We start from the raw sequence: 21,816 nt of genomic DNA, 5'->3' as shown, positions 1-21,816 counted from the left end.
AATAAAGTTTAAGGATGCCCTGAAACAAAAAATAGCTGAAAGCGAAAAATTGCTACCAAAGTGTTGTATTTTTCTCTCTTATTTTTGGGCATTTGCAGAGAGGTTGAGATGTGATTATACAAATAATTACTCGTGTGATTAAAATATATTTAAAAAATCATATGAATGTAATCAATACATGAGCAAAGGTATCAATTAATTACAAGTTCAAAAAAAATCAGCACTGCAACAACGCTAATGCCAAAGTACCTAAGCTGCTGTTTTCAATAACAGGCCAGGCTTTATCTATAAAAAGAATGAGAAACAATCAGTTAAATGGGAGATATCTATACTTAAAATGGGAAACTCCCCGCCATCTTGATATGGTGAAGGGTCCTCTGTAGGCCATACTTGCGAACTGCTTTTTGACCTGCCCTAAATCCATCTCCATAAACCGGGGAAATGTCTGATTCAATCTGGTGCTTGAAGAACTCCCCAAGCTTCCTCTCAAAAGGGGGTCTTTTACCTTTCTTAGATGTATATGATGCAGATGAGGATGAGGCTGATACAACATTGCTTCCTGATGCAGAAGAAAGCTCAGACTCCAACCACATGTGAGCCAAAACCTGACAGATACCTTCTTCAACATCTTGACTAAGAGTCCGAAAACCTTCATATATACAGCAGTTGGCATAAAATTGAGACACGTCCAATGAAATAAAAATGGGTTTGATGTTATGCGACAAATCGCAACTATTAAAGTGAATAGATTGCTCACATGTTGTAAACAAGAAAATGTACACCTCAAAACTGCAACACTTTGTAGATGAATAACAATAAAATGAAACCGACAAACATATTGTACCTGTTAGCCGCAGCCACGCATGCATCATCTCATGTGCAAGAATTGATCCCGTAAGTAACCTGTGAAAAAAAACAGAATTACATACATGCATAAAATGATTCACCTGAGAGAAACACGGAAACAAAGATGTTGATGTAATTAGATAAGAAAAAAAAGCTTTTAACAAAATGATCTACTCCGAAAGTCAAAAGTTTTAAAAAAACATGCAAATATACCCAAGAGAATCTTTCCTAATAAGGAAGAGTTGTTATATAATCTAATATCAACTTCCTTTCTTAACTGCAAAAGAACACAGATTCTTTCAAGAACTCATTCACAAAAGCTAAACTCCATGGATACTAAGGGGGAAGCAAATGCAAGTTACAGTTTTGCAGCTTTTAGCACCTTTGTGTTTATTCAGCCATGTAGTTTTCATATTAAGTAAGCAGATATAAGTTGTTTAGCAAGTAAAAGACTGCCTATGCCCAACGTAAAATATTATCTGGGTAAAACAGGCTAAGCAACTACATATAAGCTAAATGTTATGATTCTGTTCAGTGTGCTGTTGCTAGCTGGTATTTCCATCCTGTATGGATTCTTTCTTGCCTGTGTATGTTATACAAGTTGTAAAACCAACAAAAACATTAGTTACCTTGGAAGACCGTATAGAATGAGAATTGCTGTCACATCACAGCGTGAACTCAGTTTGTATGGTTGCGCTCTCATGTCCATTGCTCTATTTCCTGTCCCAAGTCTGGGTCGTCTAGAAATCTGATCAAGTTTAAAAGCAGTGTAGCATAAATATATAGCTAACTATTGGTATTTATATGGGTATGTAGTATGAGTATATGTGTACACGAGTTATATTAAATGAGATATATAAGAGTGAGAAGAATTAATCTTGAAAATTATATCTTATTATAAATCATCAAGATTACAACAACAACAACAACCAAGTCTTATTACACTAAGTGGGGTTGGTTACACGGATCAAATTCCGCCATAATGTTCTATCTAACACCGTGTTTCTATCCATTTCACTAATCTCAAGATCTTTCTTAATAGTTTCTCTTATTGTTTGTCTAGGTTTTCCTATACCTCTAGTCGTTTGACTCCTCTCTATCTGATCCACTCTCTTTACAACAGAATCTGCAGGTCTTTTCTCTACATGCCCAAACTATCTAAGCATATTTTCCACCATCTTTTCTACTGTAGGCTCAATCTCAAAACTCTTTCTAATATTGTCATTTCTAATCTTATCCTATTTAGTCTTACTATCATACATTCAACGCAACATACTCATCGCTGCTACATTTTACTCTCGTGTTGGTCCTTAACCGTCCAACACTTTGTCCTGTACAACGTTGCAGGTCTTACTGTTGTTCGATAAAATTTTCCCTTAAGCATGAGTGGTACTTTTGTGTCACATAAAACCCTATGTCCATTAAGTTTAATCTTTGGTCGTGGATTTATGGTTATGCGATCAAGATTTACTTGTCATACTCTTGTATAAAAATAGTCATCACACTATGTACATGTTAGCAGAACATAAGAGAAAATCTTACAGTGCTGAGTTCCTCAGAGAGGCAGAGTCCTCTGGTCTCAGGCATGTGATAGTGGCCCTGCAAAGATAAAGAGTAAGATAAGATTGAGGAAAAGCACTTCAATTAATTGTGAATAAGTTGAAATAGAATTTTGTATTTTAAAGCATTTTGACTGAGGAAGTATTACTTATTACAGAGGTTAGGCTTTTAAATCTGAAGGTATTTTGTATCCATTTTGTCTTAAATTTCTAATATCATGTGTGCATGTTAAATTGAATCATTTAGTAGATAGATTATGTAATTAACATATCAAAAGTTGTCAATAACAAAAATGAAACTCACAAAAATAGTTCCTCGTAACAATTGACTATAATCAAGTTATCAGTTATACTCAATGCAAACAAGTTAAATACTCAATGCAAACAAGTTAAATGTGCTTTCACTCACATTCTTCTCTCCCTCCCTTGCTTCGTTCAGTGCTTGTCTTTCAACCAACAGTAAAGGAACTTGCTGATCCAGTTTCATATTTATACTTTCATAGAACTTTAGTATATCCGCATGAAGGGGCTGGCATTCGGTAGTATCCATGATAGCAGAATCAAGACACTCTAAGCAGAGTTTCCTTCCATCCTTAAGGGCAATATATCCTGTCCCTTGTGGCTGCATGTAAAGACAGAATTTTGTCATTACATTCTTTTTACTTTGCACCATACAATTTCATCCATCTTTCCCTATGCAAGCCTGTGAATAATATTTGATTATATAAAAATACTAAGTTGGACTGACCTCCATTCGCTCACAGCTACAACAGCGAGGAGTATTATCATGTTCATGTGAAGGGCAATAATGCTGGTTCCAGAATGGGTGTGCCCTATATTCAATAAGACCAGCAGGGTTTGTTGGAATCTGTCAAAAAGATATATATTACCAAAAATTAACAGCAACAGGCCATGAGATATAAAGCTGAAGTCAAAGTGAAAACTAATGAGCATTCCTTTATTTAATTGGAAGTTGTAATATATGAAAAGTTATGAATATCATGAACGATTCAGACAATATCCACAATTTTGAAGAAACAGGGTGATGCTGGTAGCACCTTCTACTAGAGTCATGATCATTTGCTTGCGGTGTCAATCACGGAAAATAGCGGTTTAATTAAATTCCACTGCACAACATTGCAATAGTGCCACTACTGGAGAATATTTTATACTGAATAATGTATGGCAGAACAATAGGGATTTGTTCAAATTCTGCTACAATATAGCACTATGCCGCCGCTACAGCAGCTATTAACAACACTGGGGCCTGGGCGACAATTGAAAGAGATAACATCACCAAGAACATGAACCACAAACTTTGAGGATACAACAACTTCCATATTCTAACTAGTCATTGACAAACTAACACATAATGTGACAATCGCTTATCATTTTATAATAAATACTATGACCAAGTATTCATCGAGCATTACTTCAATACAGGTATCATTTGATGCGTTTAAACATGGCCATTACTCACAAAGACACTCCTTGAGAAAAACATGACATAAAAAAAAGATGAAAAATAGTAAAGGGAGAAGAAAATCTATGGTAGGCATAATAAGCAGGAATGTAAAAGTTGTTTGAGGTGAAATACTTACGAAGTGCTTGCAGACATCACATTTTGGATGGTAGCTTTCCTTATAGCATGCTTTATGGTAAGGGTAATTTCCAGACGTGGAAAACTACAAAAGCAAAGATATGTACATTTAAAACCAATAAAACCCTAAGTACAGATTAAACACCAGTTATGAAAATGAAACCATTAAAATGAGCCATGTGACCGATCAAAGGAAATTCCTGCACCTCATAATCAGAGATAGGTAGGTTGCAAGCACGACAGCGGAAGCATTCAGGATGCCAGAATGCACCTAAGCAATTTAGATATCGCCCATAACCAATTTCAGTATTGCAGCCAGCACATATCCTATTATGTAAACAATTAGATTAGATATCTACAGTTGTGTCTGCATTACATATGTTGTTGATATTCTAATGTAATAACAAACTGAAAGAAGAGAGTAATTTCTTCATCATATGAGCATTGAACATGATGATGTACTTGATACAAAAATTATTCCTTCTTTGAATATGGAACTTAATTTGTAGGACCACATGGTTATTTGTTCATAAATTCATCTAATAATGATCAAGAGTGTCTACAAAAACAATACTAATAACAACCACGCCTTTTCCGATTATGTGAATCAAGTATATACATATATCTTAACAACTGTAAATTAGTTTTATTCCAGCAGTATTCATTCAGCTAATGTTCGGTACAAGGTATTTGAAAAGAATAAAAAGGATGAAGAACGACGTAAACTAAATTCTAGCCGTTTTTAAACGAAAAAGTTACATTCTAGTTCAGTTACACCAGCCCCTTCCTACAAATAATATCCTTGATCATAAAATCAACAGCACCAGCACAAATAAGTGGGAATCGAAATGCACATTGTTATCATCAAACTCATACCTGTACCCCATCGGGAAATACTGAATTGGTTGATACGTTGTATTGTTATCATTTCCATGTTTGGGAGGTGACTCCAAATTTAGACTTTCTTCTATAGCTCTGGCAAGTTGTTCATCTTCTTCTAACTGTGACTTGTGGTCTATAACAAGATAAACAGAAATATTCATAAATACAGAACAGCACTAATTGTGACTTGTCGCTATCTATCTAATCCCACTCACCATTTACATTTTTCGCTTTCTGATTTTCTTCCGCAAGCGACAACGCAATAGCGCGATCTATATCTTCATTCCCGTTCTCAGTCCAAACATCCTACATTCAAACATTTCCTAAAATCCAATAACTCAAAAAAAAAAAAAAATCCAAACCATCAAAAATTGCATAAACCATTTCATTACCCCTGAAGTTGATGGCAAGTAATAACCAGGATCATCTTTATAGTAATGCCCTTCAGAAACCCTATGGTCAGAGCCTTTAAAAATTCTACTAAACCAACCCATAAAATCAAATATCTATATGTTCAATTCATAGAATAACAGTTCCTTCCTGCAAATTCAACATCAACAGCACAGTAAAATAATCAAAAATCCTGAAAATTCATCATCAGAAACGAGGGTTTTGCAGGTTTATATATAGAAATAAAGGTTGAATTATGAAGTAGTAATAACAAACCTGTTGAAGCAGCGAGAGACGAATGATTCAAAAACGAGTAAGAACGCAACGAGTCGTAGATGATTGAGAATTGCAGAAAAAGAGGGAAAAGTAGAAGTGCACGCGATTATAAAGTCAAATTTAATTTCAAGAAAAGTAGTAGTACTAAAAAGATTGATTAATTATTTAATTAATTAATTTGTTGATTTAGGAGGAGATTTGATTGAGAGAAAAAACAATACAAGGTGTGTGTGGGGTCCTCCTTGTTCACACACACACCTTCTTCTGCTTCTTTTTCTTTCTCTCTTGTTCTGTGAAAGAGAGAGTTTGTATGTGAAAGTGAAAACCAGAAGTTTATAAAATGAATTAGTTTATTATTATGGGCGGAGGAAACGGGGTTAGGTGTATAAATATTTGAAGATTACTTACTTCCTTCTAATGCGCTGAGATAGGAAAGAGAACAAAGACAAGTATCGTCAACGAATTAACTAATATCCATTATTATTATTATTATCTCATTTTTTGTTTACAAAAATAAGTTACTCTAAAATACCTTGATTGTTTAGAAATGTTGAAGAGAGTTGGATTTGGGAAATTCAAGTAAATAAATTTAATTGGATTTCTAAATTTTTAAAGTATTGAGAAAACCTAAAACTCGTGTATACATAAAACTGCTGAGATTTTAAATTTAAATTTAGATCAAAGTAATAAAATTGGTACTATCAATTAACTAAATTTTTATAACTTTTTATTAAATATCTCCTCTATTTCAAATGTAAGCAAAAATACAAAAAATTAATTCGCATATAAATACATTTAAGCACATGTATACGATTTAGATTCTATTGAATAAAGCATTACGCATAAATTTTATTGAATAAAAAAGATTTCCATTACAATAGTCTCAACTATCAACAAATTACATAGGTCACACATTTCTAGGAAAAATTCATTTAATAGGGACTAATGTAAAGGATTTAGCTATGTTACAAAAATTCATAACGATAGAGAAAAGGTAAAAGATTAAAGGACTAATGTAAAGGATTTAGCTATGTTACAAAAATTCATAAGGATAGAGATAAGGTAAAGATTAAATGACATTATGATTAAATGGGTGTTATTAGAGGTGAAAATAGGCTAAATTAGGTTTTAAAAAGAGTCTGACCTACAATAAACTTATAAGGCTTGAGTCAGGTCTATGGCCTACTATAGACTCTCTTTTTTTTAGGCCTACTATAGACTCTCTTTTTTTTTGTCCGGCCTGACCTTTTTAAAAGTTACTCTAACTTGAAAATCTATTTAAAAGTTTGTTTATCATTAAAGTTTTCAATTAATCAATATTACTTAAGAAGTTTTATAAGTCGACCTATATATGCATATATAGACCAACATATTCATCATTTTTTCTAATATATATGTGTATATATATATATGTCAACCTATTTAACCTCTTTTTTAAACTATATGCATATATAAGTCAGCCTATTTAGACTATTTATATGAAAATATAGGTCGGCATATAAGGCTTCATAGTTTTTTTTATAGTTTAGGTCTGCCTTATTTAATTAAATAAGCTTTTAAAAAAAAGCCTAAGCCTGACTTTTTTATCAAATAGGTTTGACTTGATGTAACACCCCAAATCTATCCTGCAATTAACAGGAGAATCAGAGTGCAGAATCTTAAAACAATTCGAACAAAATGATTCGAGGCGTCACATTTAAACAACTAATGTCACATTCACATATCATGCTCATCAAATATCAACAACAATACAAATCATAAACATCAAAGCCAACATGGCACAATGTATCCAACAAATTTGAACATAACATAATGATGAAATCCAAAAAAAAGATAAACAACAAGAAGTAAGACATAAGCAAGTAATCCAACATCTCCCGAGTGCTACGTATCAGAGCATCGACACACCGACTCGAGCTATAAGGCACAAGACTAATCCTCGTCAATACCTGCACGTTACCAATAGAGGGTAACATTCAAACAGAAGGGGTGAGATATCATTCATTATAAAGAAACGTATGATAACATTCAAAGCAGAGAATTAATCATATATTGGTCACCACTTCTCGGCACATATCACATACAACAATTCACATCACTCAACGTCTTACCAACAGCAATAATATCAAGTTCGATTAAGGCAAACATAGTCAATTATCACATATGATCAACGAAACAACCATCACCTCATCACAAGTAAACATTTATGTCATGCACACACAAACATCCAATTACAACTCAACATACAACTTCACTTATGCAACTCGAACAATGCAAATGCATGTGGTACCATTGGAGTAAACTCCCGTCTCAAACAGTTTGCTATTGGACCGTCTCAAACAATTGCCACAAGGGCCGTCTCAAACAATGCAATGAATAAGACTCAACGATGCACACTGTAATACGGTGAACTGACTTTTTATCAATCGAAATGTCGCGGTAAGCAAGAGTCGCCACCGACTTTTATTTTATCCAAACAAATTCGGAAAGGCAAAAAGAAACAGAAAAAAAACCTTTTTAAAGAAAATCTGAGTTCGGGGGGTAATTTATGCAAAGCGAAGGTGTAAGGCACCCTTTGCATCCATGGTTTTCCATGGGCTCTTAATTGCTTTGCTTGCTCGTTTGTTTAGAAAATGTAGATGAAAGAGATACGGACTTTAGCTCGTAAATGAGCGTAGCCCTTTTGAAAAATTATGAGAAAGAATATAATGAAAGTTTGAGCATTGCAAGGCAATTAGGGGCAATTACCTTAAACTCAGATGATAGGTCTCTTTTTAGCCTTTCAGAATGAAAGGGTCTATCCTTGCCATAAGAAGGCAGGAAGCCTTTCGTTTGGAGGTTGAAGGGTCATCGAAGCATCCTTTGCCATAAGACTGTCCCATGCCATAGAGGGGCAGGTAGTCTAAGGCAAGGATCAGAATAAGCCATTTTTCGTTAGGCAACCAGAAGATACCTCAGCCTTTATTCGTAGGTAACTTCGGAGGGTCGAGGTCATATTGTGTATCGAAGGCAGCATCATTTAGGGTCGTATGACCTTTAATTATCGAGGCAGCATGGCTGAGGTATCCTCAAATTCGAGGGACATAGCTTATTCTGCAAAAACACAAAGGCAACAGGCAACAGAGAGGGTTACCCCAAAAGGGTGCGTGTGTACAACAATCACGTGATTCGATTCAGTTATTTGTCTTGTAATTAGTCATTCTAAGTTTAATTCGAGGTTATCACTCCCTAAATTACTAGCCATGCAAATAATAAAAAGCATCAGTAATATGGGAGAGGGGACAATGAAACCAGTGGATCCCTTAATCAGGGTTTGATACAAGTAATAATAAAAGCAAGAAATATCAGGGTTTAGGGTTACCAGTACTCGTAGCTTTGGCAATCAACAAACCCTGAAAATTGGAAAAAAAGAAAGAATAAACAGAAAGGGGTGAATGCATTATCGGTTCAGCCATAAACAAGGTTAACCCTAATCAACAAAAGTAAAAGTACGAGAAAAGGGTAAAAACACTTAGCTTCGATTGGAAGGTTGATGGGCAAAGATTTGCCTCGTGTATGAAGCATTGACTCTGACCATCTGAGAATTGACCGAAGAAGCAAGCAGTGAGTGTATGACCATTCTTCATTAACAGGGCAGAACGAATATTTAAAAGAACGAAGGAAAAATAATATTGTATTAAAAATAAAAGAAATAATAAAATTAATCGGGACTTAGCTTTATGAAAGGCGTGGCGCGTAGTCGGAAGTCGTATGATAATTACCCTGAAAAATTACATAAAGGAACAGATTTCAGTGTAGGGAATGATCGTGGCAAACCCTGATTAGGGCACAAGTTAGCCATGGTTAATAGAATCAAAAATAAATTAATTGTTGATTTTCAACCCAATTAATTAAAAGAAAAAAATGGCTAATCCTGATTAATTTTATGAAACCCTAATTTAACTATTATAAAATAATTTTTCCTAATTATTTTCCTAATTTACTAATTAAAATTATCAAAAATTAAATTAATTATTAAATAAAACTAGTCTTTTAAAAAACTTGTTATTATTATTTTTAAAAATGTTTTGATTTGAAAAGAATAATTTCTTTTAAAGGAGTTTCTATTTTAATTAATAAAAATAATTATTAAAAGTTTAAAGAAGTAAAACAATAAAAATAAAAACAAAAAAAGAAGAGTGGAGGAACTTAGCGTTAATATTCCTGTGCAATACGCTTGAAGAGGTGCACGGTGGACTGTTCGCTTCAGAGCGTTGGATCTAATATCACTGTGATCTGATGGCTAATACTTGAGGGTGCATCGCGTATGATTGCGAAGGTGGTGTACTGGATCAACAAGCAAGTGTAAAGAATAAAATAGCAACAAAATAACTTCGTGACGCTGGGGCTCGAACCGACGTCACTAACGTTAAGAGCATACGCGCTTCACCACCTATGCTAGAACAACAAGTTGTCAAACAGTTCAAACGACTTAAAAATAAAGAAAAACAAACGTTCAAATCTGTCAAAACGCGCGCCCAGCAGGTTGTCTTCTTCAACCTTGATTTTTTTTTTAAAAAACGGAACAGACCTATACCCACGGTTATTGCGCGTAGCCATAGCCCCTGAAACTTCAAAACTACAAAATAATAACAATAAATCCAATCTAAAGCCATGGTTTAACTCGTAATCAACCTGTGATCGCAATTGCACCAGTAATTTGATCCAATTTCACTCGATTAGAAAATTCCCAAATTCGACCTCAAGAACCCTAACCATGGCATAACTCTTAAAACACAACCAAAATCGAATTAATTGCACAGAAAGATTGTAAACATAAAGAGAAACACAATTATGCAATTGAAATCAATTTATGATGCATGATGAGTCGCAATCAAAGTAAAACGAAAACAAGCAAAACCGTGATGCTATTGGCCGCGAATTGTGATGCTTCGAGACTCGAAATCAATCCTGGAAGCTTCCCTTGTGCTTTAAGAACGTGAATCGACCAACAAGAACCCTTGAATCATCCTACAAATTGGAAAACGAATTCTGAGATTTCTTGAAGTTTTTGTGCTTCGGTTGTGGTATTTGGCTGCAGAAATCGTGTCCGAAAAAGTCCCCTAATGCGTTGTCCAAGTTGCATACTTATAGTTACAGGAATTAGGGTAAACAAATGTGGATAGAATCTACTTGAATCTTGATTTGCAAATTGTGAAGAATTGATTGAAATATGCCTCCAATCTTTCTAATTTTTTTTTTTGTCCAATTTCAATATTCTCTTCCCAATATTTTTAATCACAGAATCTGATTTAATTATCCTGATATTCTCATCACATAATAGACCTAAAAATCAAATCTTTGATTTTCTATTATTTAATTAATTAAATTGAATTTTAAAATGAATTAAAAAACCAAGATAAATAAAATAAATAATAAAATGGCATGGGATTGGGCCATGAGTCTTCTAATAAGATTAGAATCATGTTTGGATCAAAGAAGTATGGGCCTATTTGGAGATACTTGGAGTTTTATGTCTTGATTTTGAAATTGCATATGGGAAATGGTATGGGCAAATTTTGGGGTATGACAGCTGCCCCTGTTCAATTATCTTAGACCTGAAGATGTAGAGTGGTTTGTATGCCAGTCGGTATCTGAAGGTAGAAGGTGATTGAACACTAGAATACTAAGAAATTTGCCCTAGCTGAAGAAGGGACTTTTGTCGGAGATGGTTTTGAAGATGCCATCCAGCAAATCATGTATTAGATTCGGTTTGGAGTGTTTGAGAAGTATTTGTTAGAGATTGATCGCGTTAGCGTTGTTCGTGATGAGAGAGACGGGTCATACATTTAGACCATGTCTGAGCAGAACGAGTCGTACATTAAACCATATCTGAGGAGGGATATTAGAACGAGTTATTCATTAAACCATATCTGAAGGTGAATACCAGAACGAGTCATACATTAAACCATATCTGATGGATAATGCCAGAACGAGTCATACATTTAGACCATATCTGACTAAAAATACCGGAACGGGTCGTATATTAGACCATATCTGATGGATAATGCCAGAACGAGTCATACATTTAGACCATATCTGACTAAAAATACCGGAACGGGTCGTATATTAGACCATATCTGATTAAGAATACCGGAACGGGTCGTATATTAGACCATATCTGATTAAGAATACCGGAACGGGTCGTATATTAGACCATATCTGATAGAGAATGTTTGTTTGTTAGGGTTGATGAGTTATTTGACGAAGTTTTGGAATGTAAAAAGGCTTGTCAGAATGAATTTCCAGCTCGATTATATCTGAGAGGAATGATTGTCGAGGCGGAACCTGAAAACAAAGTATGCAATGTCATGATGCATGTAATGAATGAGATGGGATTCTCAAAATAAATGAGAAACTTGCATGAAGTGATGTATGCAATGTATGAATATGTTTATGACATATGATATGCGAATATGGTTTATGTTGTCCTGATTGAGAAAATAAATCTCTATATCCTTGTGATTTTATTGTCGGATCTTGTCTTGAAGATGCTTAGCTGGTGATTTATGGTTTCTGCTTGGGGATAATTAGTAGTTTGATGTACCCTGATTTTAGAGATAAACCATGTTGGAGAAGAGCAACATATTGGATGACCGGTAATGCGGAAGATGTAAACTCTGTTGGGGAGTCATGTCTTTGTTGAGACGAATATGTTTGAAGATGTCTTCTTAATGATTACTCTGCGGGGAGGTGGTTTTGTGAACCTGGCTCTGTGGGGAGACATGGGTGTCTTGAAAGTTGCCCCCAGTATCATAGTAACTTACTACTTGATTCAGGACACGCCACTGAGTTGAATTTGGACTTGCATAGATTTGCCCCAGTTAGCAGGAACTTTGGAAAGATTCGCCTCGCGAGGACTTTATGAGATGTTTACTATGGGCGATATGCCCCCAGTAATCATAGGCTCATGACAATGTCTCACGTTGATTGGGGAGTAGCTTTAGATATGCTTGGATGCATGCCCCTGATTGTTCGAGCATCCATGAGAGATTCTCAGAATCTTGACTTGATTGCCCCAGATTGATTGGACGAAACATGTCATGCCCCTTGTATACGTAAGAGACATGGCTTCCTTGGAGTAATTTTGTCTGTCGGGATAACTTTCAGTCATTAGTTGTACCCTGTGCAAATTCTTTCTGTTGCTAACATTTGAAATTATGTAGCAGAATATATTTAATAATGCATTCATGAGATGCAATGCATACGTCTGTCTTGAGTTTTTGAAAAACATTAAAACAAGAGATGTAAAAGTGTGATATTTGTAAAACATGATATTTGTAACAGCGTGACGTTTGTAAAAATCAACTCAGCATCTTTGGTAAACTGGAAGGAGTCGGGATACCTTTTTGGTGACAGTATGCTTTCGAACTAACCATGCTTCAGTTAGGACTTTTAAGGGTTGTAACGCGGCTTGGTTCACGGTTTAAGAAACAAAGGATAAAGGCTCAAAGTTTATTTGTACCCACCCCTCTTCATGATGATCTTCAGTCCTAAACTCAGTCAATTCAACTTATGCATCCAGGTTCCAAGAGACTTTTGGATTTGCACCTTTGGTAATGATGATGGTTCACAAGCAAAGAGAATTTTTGATATGGCAGTCACTTCTTCTTTTTGGTAGTCACAACATTGTGTTGTTCGGGAGTTTATTGACTTCTCTGTTTTCATCTTTTGATATCCCTAACTTTTGCCTGAACTGTCTATTTTGAGCTTACAGTCAGCGGGATGCCTTGATTTTTTTTGCCTAAGTCATCTTTTTGATTTTTTGACTTAGCAGGCTTTTCTTTGTATATATGTTTTTCATCATTTTTTTTTGAAAGATATTGACTGCCTTGCTTAATGATTGATGAACCATTATTGGCTTTTGATTGACATCTCCCACTTTTTGATGTGTGCGGTTGAACGTTTGTGACTGAAACCTTTGTTGAAAGGTGTACTGAATGATTCTCTTAGAATGCACAACCAAATTAAGTGAGAACTACCCTGCCCCATGTTATGATCAAGGGTTTTAATTAGTACAAGAAAGAAACTTCTACTTCTTAGGCTCAAAGGGGTTGACGAGGGATTAACATCCTTATATCTCCACTGTTTAGGAATTGAAACAATGCCTGTACATCGTCAACATAGTCCGTTCAAAAGCATATTGTATGAGGTTACGGTATTGTTTTCGTCATCCTCCCTCAAAAGGCTTACAGCTTAGCAGGAGTTGAATAAACACAAAACATATGCAAAGTAAAGACATAATTTAAAAAGAGTGACAGCGAGATAAATTACTCAAGACAAACATATGCAATGCACTGATGATGATTATTAAAACAAATAATGTCTATCATAAGTCAAATGTTTAAACAAACAGAAAAAGGAATTGCAACTGAAAGTAAAACTAATGATCTTAAAGTCCACCCTTCTAGCCATCCACAGTATTAGCACTCCTGTTGTGATTAGGCATGGTTGCAGGAGCGTCGAACTCAATTTCTCCAGCGTCAATCATATCCTGGATTTTGTTCTTCAACGGCCAACAATCATTAGTGTCATGTCCAATGCTGTCGGAGTGATAAGCGCACCTTGCATTAGGGTTATATTGATGAGACGCAGTATTAGGCTTCAGAGGAGGATCCTTTAAAGTAATCAACCCTGCTTTCAGCAACTGTTGTAACGCTTCAGCCAAAGTTATGTTGATTTTTGTGAATTGTCTTTTAGATGCGCCTTGTTTACGCTGGTTGCCCTTTTGTCGTACCAACACTTGATTAGAGGCTAGGACTGATCCCACAGTATTGGATTGATTCCTCTCATTGTGTGCTTTCTTTGCGGTATTAGAATATGTAGCCACTTGAATTTTACCGCTTCGGATGCCGCTTTCAACACGTTCCCCAGTCAGTATAAGCTCAGTGAATCCAGATGATGAACTTCCCAGCAAATGACTATAAAAAGGGCCAGTCAGTGTATTCATGAACATATCTACCATCTCTCTGTCAGCCAAGGAAGGTTTGACTCTTCCAGCTAGATCTCTCCATTTTTTAGCATACTCCTTGAAACTTTCCTTGGGTCCCATAGACATGCTTTGCAGTTGCATGCGAGTCGGTGCGAGGTCAGAATTATATTGATATTGCTTATAGAAAGCAACAACCAAATCTTCCCAGGTACGGATATTGGCACCCTCCAGCTGATAATACCATTCTAGTTGAGTTCCAGATAAGCTCTCTTGAAAGAAATGGATCCAGAGTTTCTTATCAGCAGTATGAGGTTGAATCTTCCTTACATATGATCTCAAGTGCAACTTGGGACAGGAAACCCCATCATATTTAGCAAAGGCGGGAGTCTTGAATTTTGGAGGAATGATGACTCCAGGAACGAGTCCTAGTTCTTCAAAATCCAGTCCAGGTATCTTCTGAATTTCCACGGCTTTCATACGTTCTTCAAGCAGCTTATATTTGTCATCAGAATGTTCATCCTCATGGTGATAGTCCTGTTCTTCTTTAGAGGGTTTGGCAGAATCATGGTTGCTTTTTGCCTCAGTTTTGATACTAGCATCATCATCTTGCTTATCTTCGTCACTGTCTTCAGAAGTTTCAGCATCCCTGAGTTGCAAGATCGGTCCAAGCTTTTTCACCTTAGTCTTCTTACCCTTCTTCTTCTTCTTATTTTTAGTCAACATGGCTTTCAGCTCTTCTTGCCCCTTGGACAAATTCAGAATCAAGGCTTGGAACTCGGTGTTTTGAGCTTGGAGATCTTTGACTGAATGCTCGAGATTCATGATGCTGAAATAAACAGCGAGGAGGTGAGAAACCTGTGGTGGAAACCTGTGATGAAATGTTATGAATGCAGATGCAATTATTTTCAAGGATCTCTAGAAATTTAGTTAGCAACGTTTAAAAATGATTTGGTCGCTTCTTCGTTTGAAGAACTCTGATTCTTGGATATTCTCTGATGGGAATCGAGCTCACCATATCCAGTGGGTCATAGCCTCTGATTCGGGATACTTCTGAATTTGAAAGTGTATGGCTAGAGGAAAATAAATCCTCTTGCCCCTTTATAAGTACTGAGTCTTTGAATTGGAAGACGTATGGCCAGAGGAAAATAAATCCCCTTGCCCCAAGATAGGAATTCAGCCCTTGATACGAGCACCTGAAATTGTGCGCCCTAAATTCCTAAGATCCTTGAAAGGGTTAGTTAAATCATGTTATGCTTATGATGTCATGATGTCATGATGTCATGCGAATGCAGTTCATTAGGCATAGTGTGAAATAGTAAGGACAAACAAGTCCTTTCGATAAAACCTGCGAGGAAATGAAGGTTAGTAGTAAACACAAACAAGTCACACAAGTCACACAATTTTTGGCTTAAGGCTTGCATGGAGTCTGATCAGGTGTCCTTCCCAAGGGTATTTCTATGGATAAGGAGATTTCAGCGACGGGTTCTACCGAGTTACCCAAAATTGTCAGCCCTCCTAAAGCACCCTCGAACATGATACATACATACCATGCAATGATACTTTGAGGAAGAACCTATCTGAGTTGTAGTATCGGGTAGCGACTATGCTCTCAACATACATCAAGAGTAGTCCCCCCACTACGTTCCTAAAAGTCAGGATGGGTTAAAGGTAACTAAAGGTCCTTAAGCTCCGACTCACCCACGGACATTTGCACGAACCTCCCTCATACAAGAGAAGCATGCAAACACCCATAGAGGCCTAACTTAAGCGTGAACTCTCATATTGACCAATCCTCCACATACATGAAGGAGGTCGCCATGACTATGCCACTTCCTATCTTAGATGTACTTGAATCCGGGTGTAGGATTCGTCCTTCAGTTAATTCCCAAAACGCCCCTGAAAAATAAAGCAAGCAAAGCAAACAATAGAATACAATTAAGTGATCCTAAACTTTTAAGGTAACCCCTCTTTTATCGAAAAAGTCCCCAGCAGAGTCGCCAGTTCTGTAATACGGTGAACTGACTTTTTATCAATCGAAATGTCGCGGTAAGCAAGAGTCGCCACCGACTTTTATTTTATCCAAACAAATTCGGAAAGGCAAAAAGAAACAGAAAAAAAACCTTTTTAAAGAAAATCTGAGTTCGGGGGGTAATTTATGCAAAGGGAAGGTGTAAGGCACCCTTTGCATCCATGGTTTTCCATGGGCTCTTAATTGCTTTGCTTGCTCGTTTGTTTAGAAAATGTAGATGAAAGAGATACGGACTTTAGCTCGTAAATGAGCGTAGCCCTTTTGAAAAATTATGAGAAAGAATATAATGAAAGTTTGAGCATTGCAAGGCAATTAGGGGCAATTACCTTAAACTCAGATGATAGGTCTCTTTTTAGCCTTTCAGAATGAAAGGGTCTATCCTTGCCATAAGAAGGCAGGAAGCCTTTCGTTTGGAGGTTGAAGGGTCATCGAAGCATCCTTTGCCATAAGACTGTCCCATGCCATAGAGGGGCAGGTAGTCTAAGGCAAGGATCAGAATAAGCCATTTTTCGTTAGGCAACCAGAAGATACCTCAGCCTTTATTCGTAGGTAACTTCGGAGGGTCGAGGTCATATTGTGTATCGAAGGCAGCATCATTTAGGGTCGTATGACCTTTAATTATCGAGGCAGCATGGCTGAGGTATCCTCAAATTCGAGGGACATAGCTTATTCTGCAAAAACACAAAGGCAACAGGCAACAGAGAGGGTTACCCCAAAAGGGTGCGTGTGTACAACAATCACGTGATTCGATTCAGTTATTTGTCTTGTAATTAGTCATTCTAAGTTTAATTCGAGGTTATCACTCCCTAAATTACTAGCCATGCAAATAATAAAAAGCATCAGTAATATGGGAGAGGGGACAATGAAACCAGTGGATCCCTTAATCAGGGTTTGATACAAGTAATAATAAAAGCAAGAAATATCAGGGTTTAGGGTTACCAGTACTCGTAGCTTTGGCAATCAACAAACCCTGAAAATTGGAAAAAAAGAAAGAATAAACAGAAAGGGGTGAATGCATTATCGGTTCAGCCATAAACAAGGTTAACCCTAATCAACAAAAGTAAAAGTACGAGAAAAGGGTAAAAACACTTAGCTTCGATTGGAAGGTTGATGGGCAAAGATTTGCCTCGTGTATGAAGCATTGACTCTGACCATCTGAGAATTGACCGAAGAAGCAAGCAGTGAGTGTATGACCATTCTTCATTAACAGGGCAGAACGAATATTTAAAAGAACGAAGGAAAAATAATATTGTATTAAAAATAAAAGAAATAATAAAATTAATCGGGACTTAGCTTTATGAAAGGCGTGGCGCGTAGTCGGAAGTCGTATGATAATTACCCTGAAAAATTACATAAAGGAACAGATTTCAGTGTAGGGAATGATCGTGGCAAACCCTGATTAGGGCACAAGTTAGCCATGGTTAATAGAATCAAAAATAAATTAATTGTTGATTTTCAACCCAATTAATTAAAAGAAAAAAAATGGCTAATCCTGATTAATTTTATGAAACCCTAATTTAACTATTATAAAATAATTTTTCCTAATTATTTTCCTAATTTACTAATTAAAATTATCAAAAATTAAATTAATTATTAAATAAAACTAGTCTTTTAAAAAACTTGTTATTATTATTTTTAAAAATGTTTTGATTTGAAAAGAATAATTTCTTTTAAAGGAGTTTCTATTTTAATTAATAAAAATAATTATTAAAAGTTTAAAGAAGTAAAACAATAAAAATAAAAACAAAAAAAGAAGAGTGGAGGAACTTAGCGTTAATATTCCTGTGCAATACGCTTGAAGAGGTGCACGGTGGACTGTTCGCTTCAGAGCGTTGGATCTAATATCACTGTGATCTGATGGCTAATACTTGAGGGTGCATCGCGTATGATTGCGAAGGTGGTGTACTGGATCAACAAGCAAGTGTAAAGAATAAAATAGCAACAAAATAACTTCGTGACGCTGGGGCTCGAACCGACGTCACTAACGTTAAGAGCATACGCGCTTCACCACCTGTGCTAGAACAACAAGTTGTCAAACAGTTCAAACGACTTAAAAATAAAGAAAAACAAACGTTCAAATCTGTCAAAACGCGCGCCCAGCAGGTTGTCTTCTTCAACCTTGATTTTTTTTTAAAAAAACGGAACAGACCTATACCCACGGTTATTGCGCGTAGCCATAGCCCCTGAAACTTCAAAACTACAAAATAATAACAATAAATCCAATCTAAAGCCATGGTTTAACTCGTAATCAACCTGTGATCGCAATTGCACCAGTAATTTGATCCAATTTCACTCGATTAGAAAATTCCCAAATTCGACCTCAAGAACCCTAACCATGGCATAACTCTTAAAACACAACCAAAATCGAATTAATTGCACAGAAAGATTGTAAACATAAAGAGAAACACAATTATGCAATTGAAATCAATTTATGATGCATGATGAGTCGCAATCAAAGTAAAACGAAAACAAGCAAAACCGTGATGCTATTGGCCGCGAATTGTGATGCTTCGAGACTCGAAATCAATCCTGGAAGCTTCCCTTGTGCTTTAAGAACGTGAATCGACCAACAAGAACCCTTGAATCATCCTACAAATTGGAAAACGAATTCTGAGATTTCTTGAAGTTTTTGTGCTTCGGTTGTGGTATTTGGCTGCAGAAATCGTGTCCGAAAAAGTCCCCTAATGCGTTGTCCAAGTTGCATACTTATAGTTACAGGAATTAGGGTAAACAAATGTGGATAGAATCTACTTGAATCTTGATTTGCAAATTGTGAAGAATTGATTGAAATATGCCTCCAATCTTTCTAATTTTTTTTTGTCCAATTTCAATATTCTCTTCCCAATATTTTTAATCACAGAATCTGATTTAATTATCCTGATATTCTCATCACATAATAGACCTAAAAATCAAATCTTTGATTTTCTATTATTTAATTAATTAAATTGAATTTTAAAATGAATTAAAAAACCAAGATAAATAAAATAAATAATAAAATGGCATGGGATTGGGCCATGAGTCTTCTAATAAGATTAGAATCATGTTTGGATCAAAGAAGTATGGGCCTATTTGGAGATACTTGGAGTTTTATGTCTTGATTTTGAAATTGCATATGGGAAATGGTATGGGCAAATTTTGGGGTATGACACACACCCACAATCACACTTAAACGACGTAATCGACTTAAACAACATAGTCCACTTAAACGACATGATCAACTTAAATGACATAATCAATTCCGAAAATACAACGTCAACAACAATCAAATTCAAGAATAAGAGTCCAAAAGAGTTTCCAAAGATATTCATAGCATAAACCAAGGAAAGACATTAATTAGAGCTTCACGAAGGTTCAAACGGTATATAGAAAGGAGTTATGGTTCAAAAGGTACATCATTTCAAAGTTTGAACAAGTTTTGCACAACAAGGTTCGCTTAGTGACCTTCAAGCGCGCTTATGGAAATCAAATTTCAATAACCCCGCTTCAAGCAGACTGAAACAGAAGTGAACCACCAAACAGGTTCCGCTTAGTGGACTAGCTCCGCTTAGCGAACCTTCTTTTCATTTTCAAAAATGCCAGCATCCGCTTAGCGGACTAGCTCAGCTTAGCGGAAGTGCGATTTTGGAGAAAAACAACAGACGGAACAGAACTGCACAACATCACTTCCAACACTCAAAATCATTACTAATCAGCAATTAAACATGTATAAACACGAAATCTATCATTATCCATCATCAAACATCAATTAAAACACATTTCCAAATCAAGATTCATGCATTTTGTTCATAAACCCTAAGTTCTACGCACAATCCCATGGATACAATCATACAATCAAATCCCACCCAAAACATCATCATACGTCCCTTTAGCATGAAAGAATCACACCCTTACCTTGGGTTTGGATTGAAGCCAACTCTATAAACTTCAATCTCTCTTCTTTCTCTTCTCTTCACTCTCCTATTCTATTCTCAATTTGTGAAAATGAGCTTCTAATCTATAATCCTCTAAAACCCTTATTTTAGTTAAACCTTACTATATTTTTAATTACTAATGGGCCTTAAATAACACCCTACACTCACCGATGCTATCTTAAGCCCAATAACTAAAAGCTTCTCTAACTTATTTTATTTATTACTAAAACCCAACAATTAGCACAAACATCTCATAAGCATACAATTAACACATAATTAATTAAATAAAACACATAACACAATATGACATAATTAAATAAAATACGCAAATTAAAAACAGGCGTTACAACTGAGCTAGCCTTAAATAGGCTAGGCTATAGAGCCCTGTAGGCTGATCTGGCCTATTCCCATCTTAAGGTGTGACTTTGATGACAATGAATCTTCAATCTCCAGGTCATAGCAATCCATGGCACGACATAGTTGAGGGTGCAGGTTCAAAACCATGGCCTAGCCCGCAAAAAAATAAAGTTGGGGCATGTCTGCGGGCATTGCACCTTTTAAGCCAAAAAATTATAAAATTATTTGAAGTTTTTAAGAGAGTTAATAAAATCCTCAAAGACTTTGGATGACCATTTAAAATAGACATGTCCCTAAGGGTTGTTAGACTTAACAGCCTCCTAAATCAAAGAGAAAATATTAACTCATTTTAGTATTTGCAAATAAATACAGAGAAGTTGAAAGGTCTAGATGTTGGCCAAAAACTATGATGTAATTGAACGAGTTTTACAACCAACTGATTCAAAAATTTCCTTTCTAAAGCCTCAAAAGGGAGGAGCAACACGGGTACTTGTCATATATATGATCCCCAATTGAAGGAATGCCTACAACTTTGAAGTATCCAACTTTCGTGAAAAGGTCATAGGGTTATATGTTGCCAACTCAAAGTAAATAGAAGGTGATCTAAATTACTCCATGTTAACATAATGATTATTAGAAGTCATTTATGTATCTACAGCTGGCCCATAAGGTATTTGGTAGTTATATTTATCTTCTATCTATCTAAACCAACAGAATATAATGAGTTTAAGTAAAAAGAAAAATTGGCAACCCTTCCACTTCACTTGAAAAGGTTAAATAATTTACTCCATCCCCGGAAAATTCAAGGTCTAAATGAAAGAATAATTTATAGAGCTCTCGCAACGTAATATTCTCACATAATATCCCTGAACGAAAGTGGTGTATGGCCATCAATGACCATCATTGGATTGAAGGCAATAAATATCGCCCAATCCAAAACAATTGCGGTGAAAATCATGCTAACAACAATGACATAATAACGACAAATAAAGAGA

The 21,816-nt window shown here is 35.8% G+C and overlaps 1 protein-coding gene across 1 annotated transcript; it reads right to left on the bottom strand.

The window, feature by feature from the left end:
* Positions 1-114: 114 nt before the first annotated feature.
* On the bottom strand, positions 115-5,933 carry LOC131596573 (protein DA1-like). Its single transcript, XM_058869270.1, has 12 exons — positions 5,554-5,933; positions 5,280-5,427; positions 5,103-5,193; positions 4,882-5,020; positions 4,212-4,332; positions 4,007-4,090; positions 3,154-3,273; positions 2,815-3,027; positions 2,389-2,445; positions 1,476-1,594; positions 845-903; positions 115-649 (listed from the first exon to the last, which is right to left on the bottom strand). The coding sequence occupies exons 2-12, from the start codon at positions 5,379-5,381 to the stop codon at positions 333-335; spliced, it is 1,422 nt and encodes a 473-aa protein (XP_058725253.1). The 5' UTR covers positions 5,382-5,427; positions 5,554-5,933; the 3' UTR covers positions 115-332.
* Positions 5,934-21,816: the final 15,883 nt, after the last annotated feature.

Source organism: Vicia villosa, linkage group LG4 (assembly GCF_029867415.1).
Source record: "Vicia villosa cultivar HV-30 ecotype Madison, WI linkage group LG4, Vvil1.0, whole genome shotgun sequence".
Lineage (NCBI taxonomy): Eukaryota > Viridiplantae > Streptophyta > Magnoliopsida > Fabales > Fabaceae > Vicia > Vicia villosa.
The sequence above is the reverse complement of the archived record's forward strand: the minus strand, read 5'-3'. Positions and strand labels throughout refer to the sequence as shown.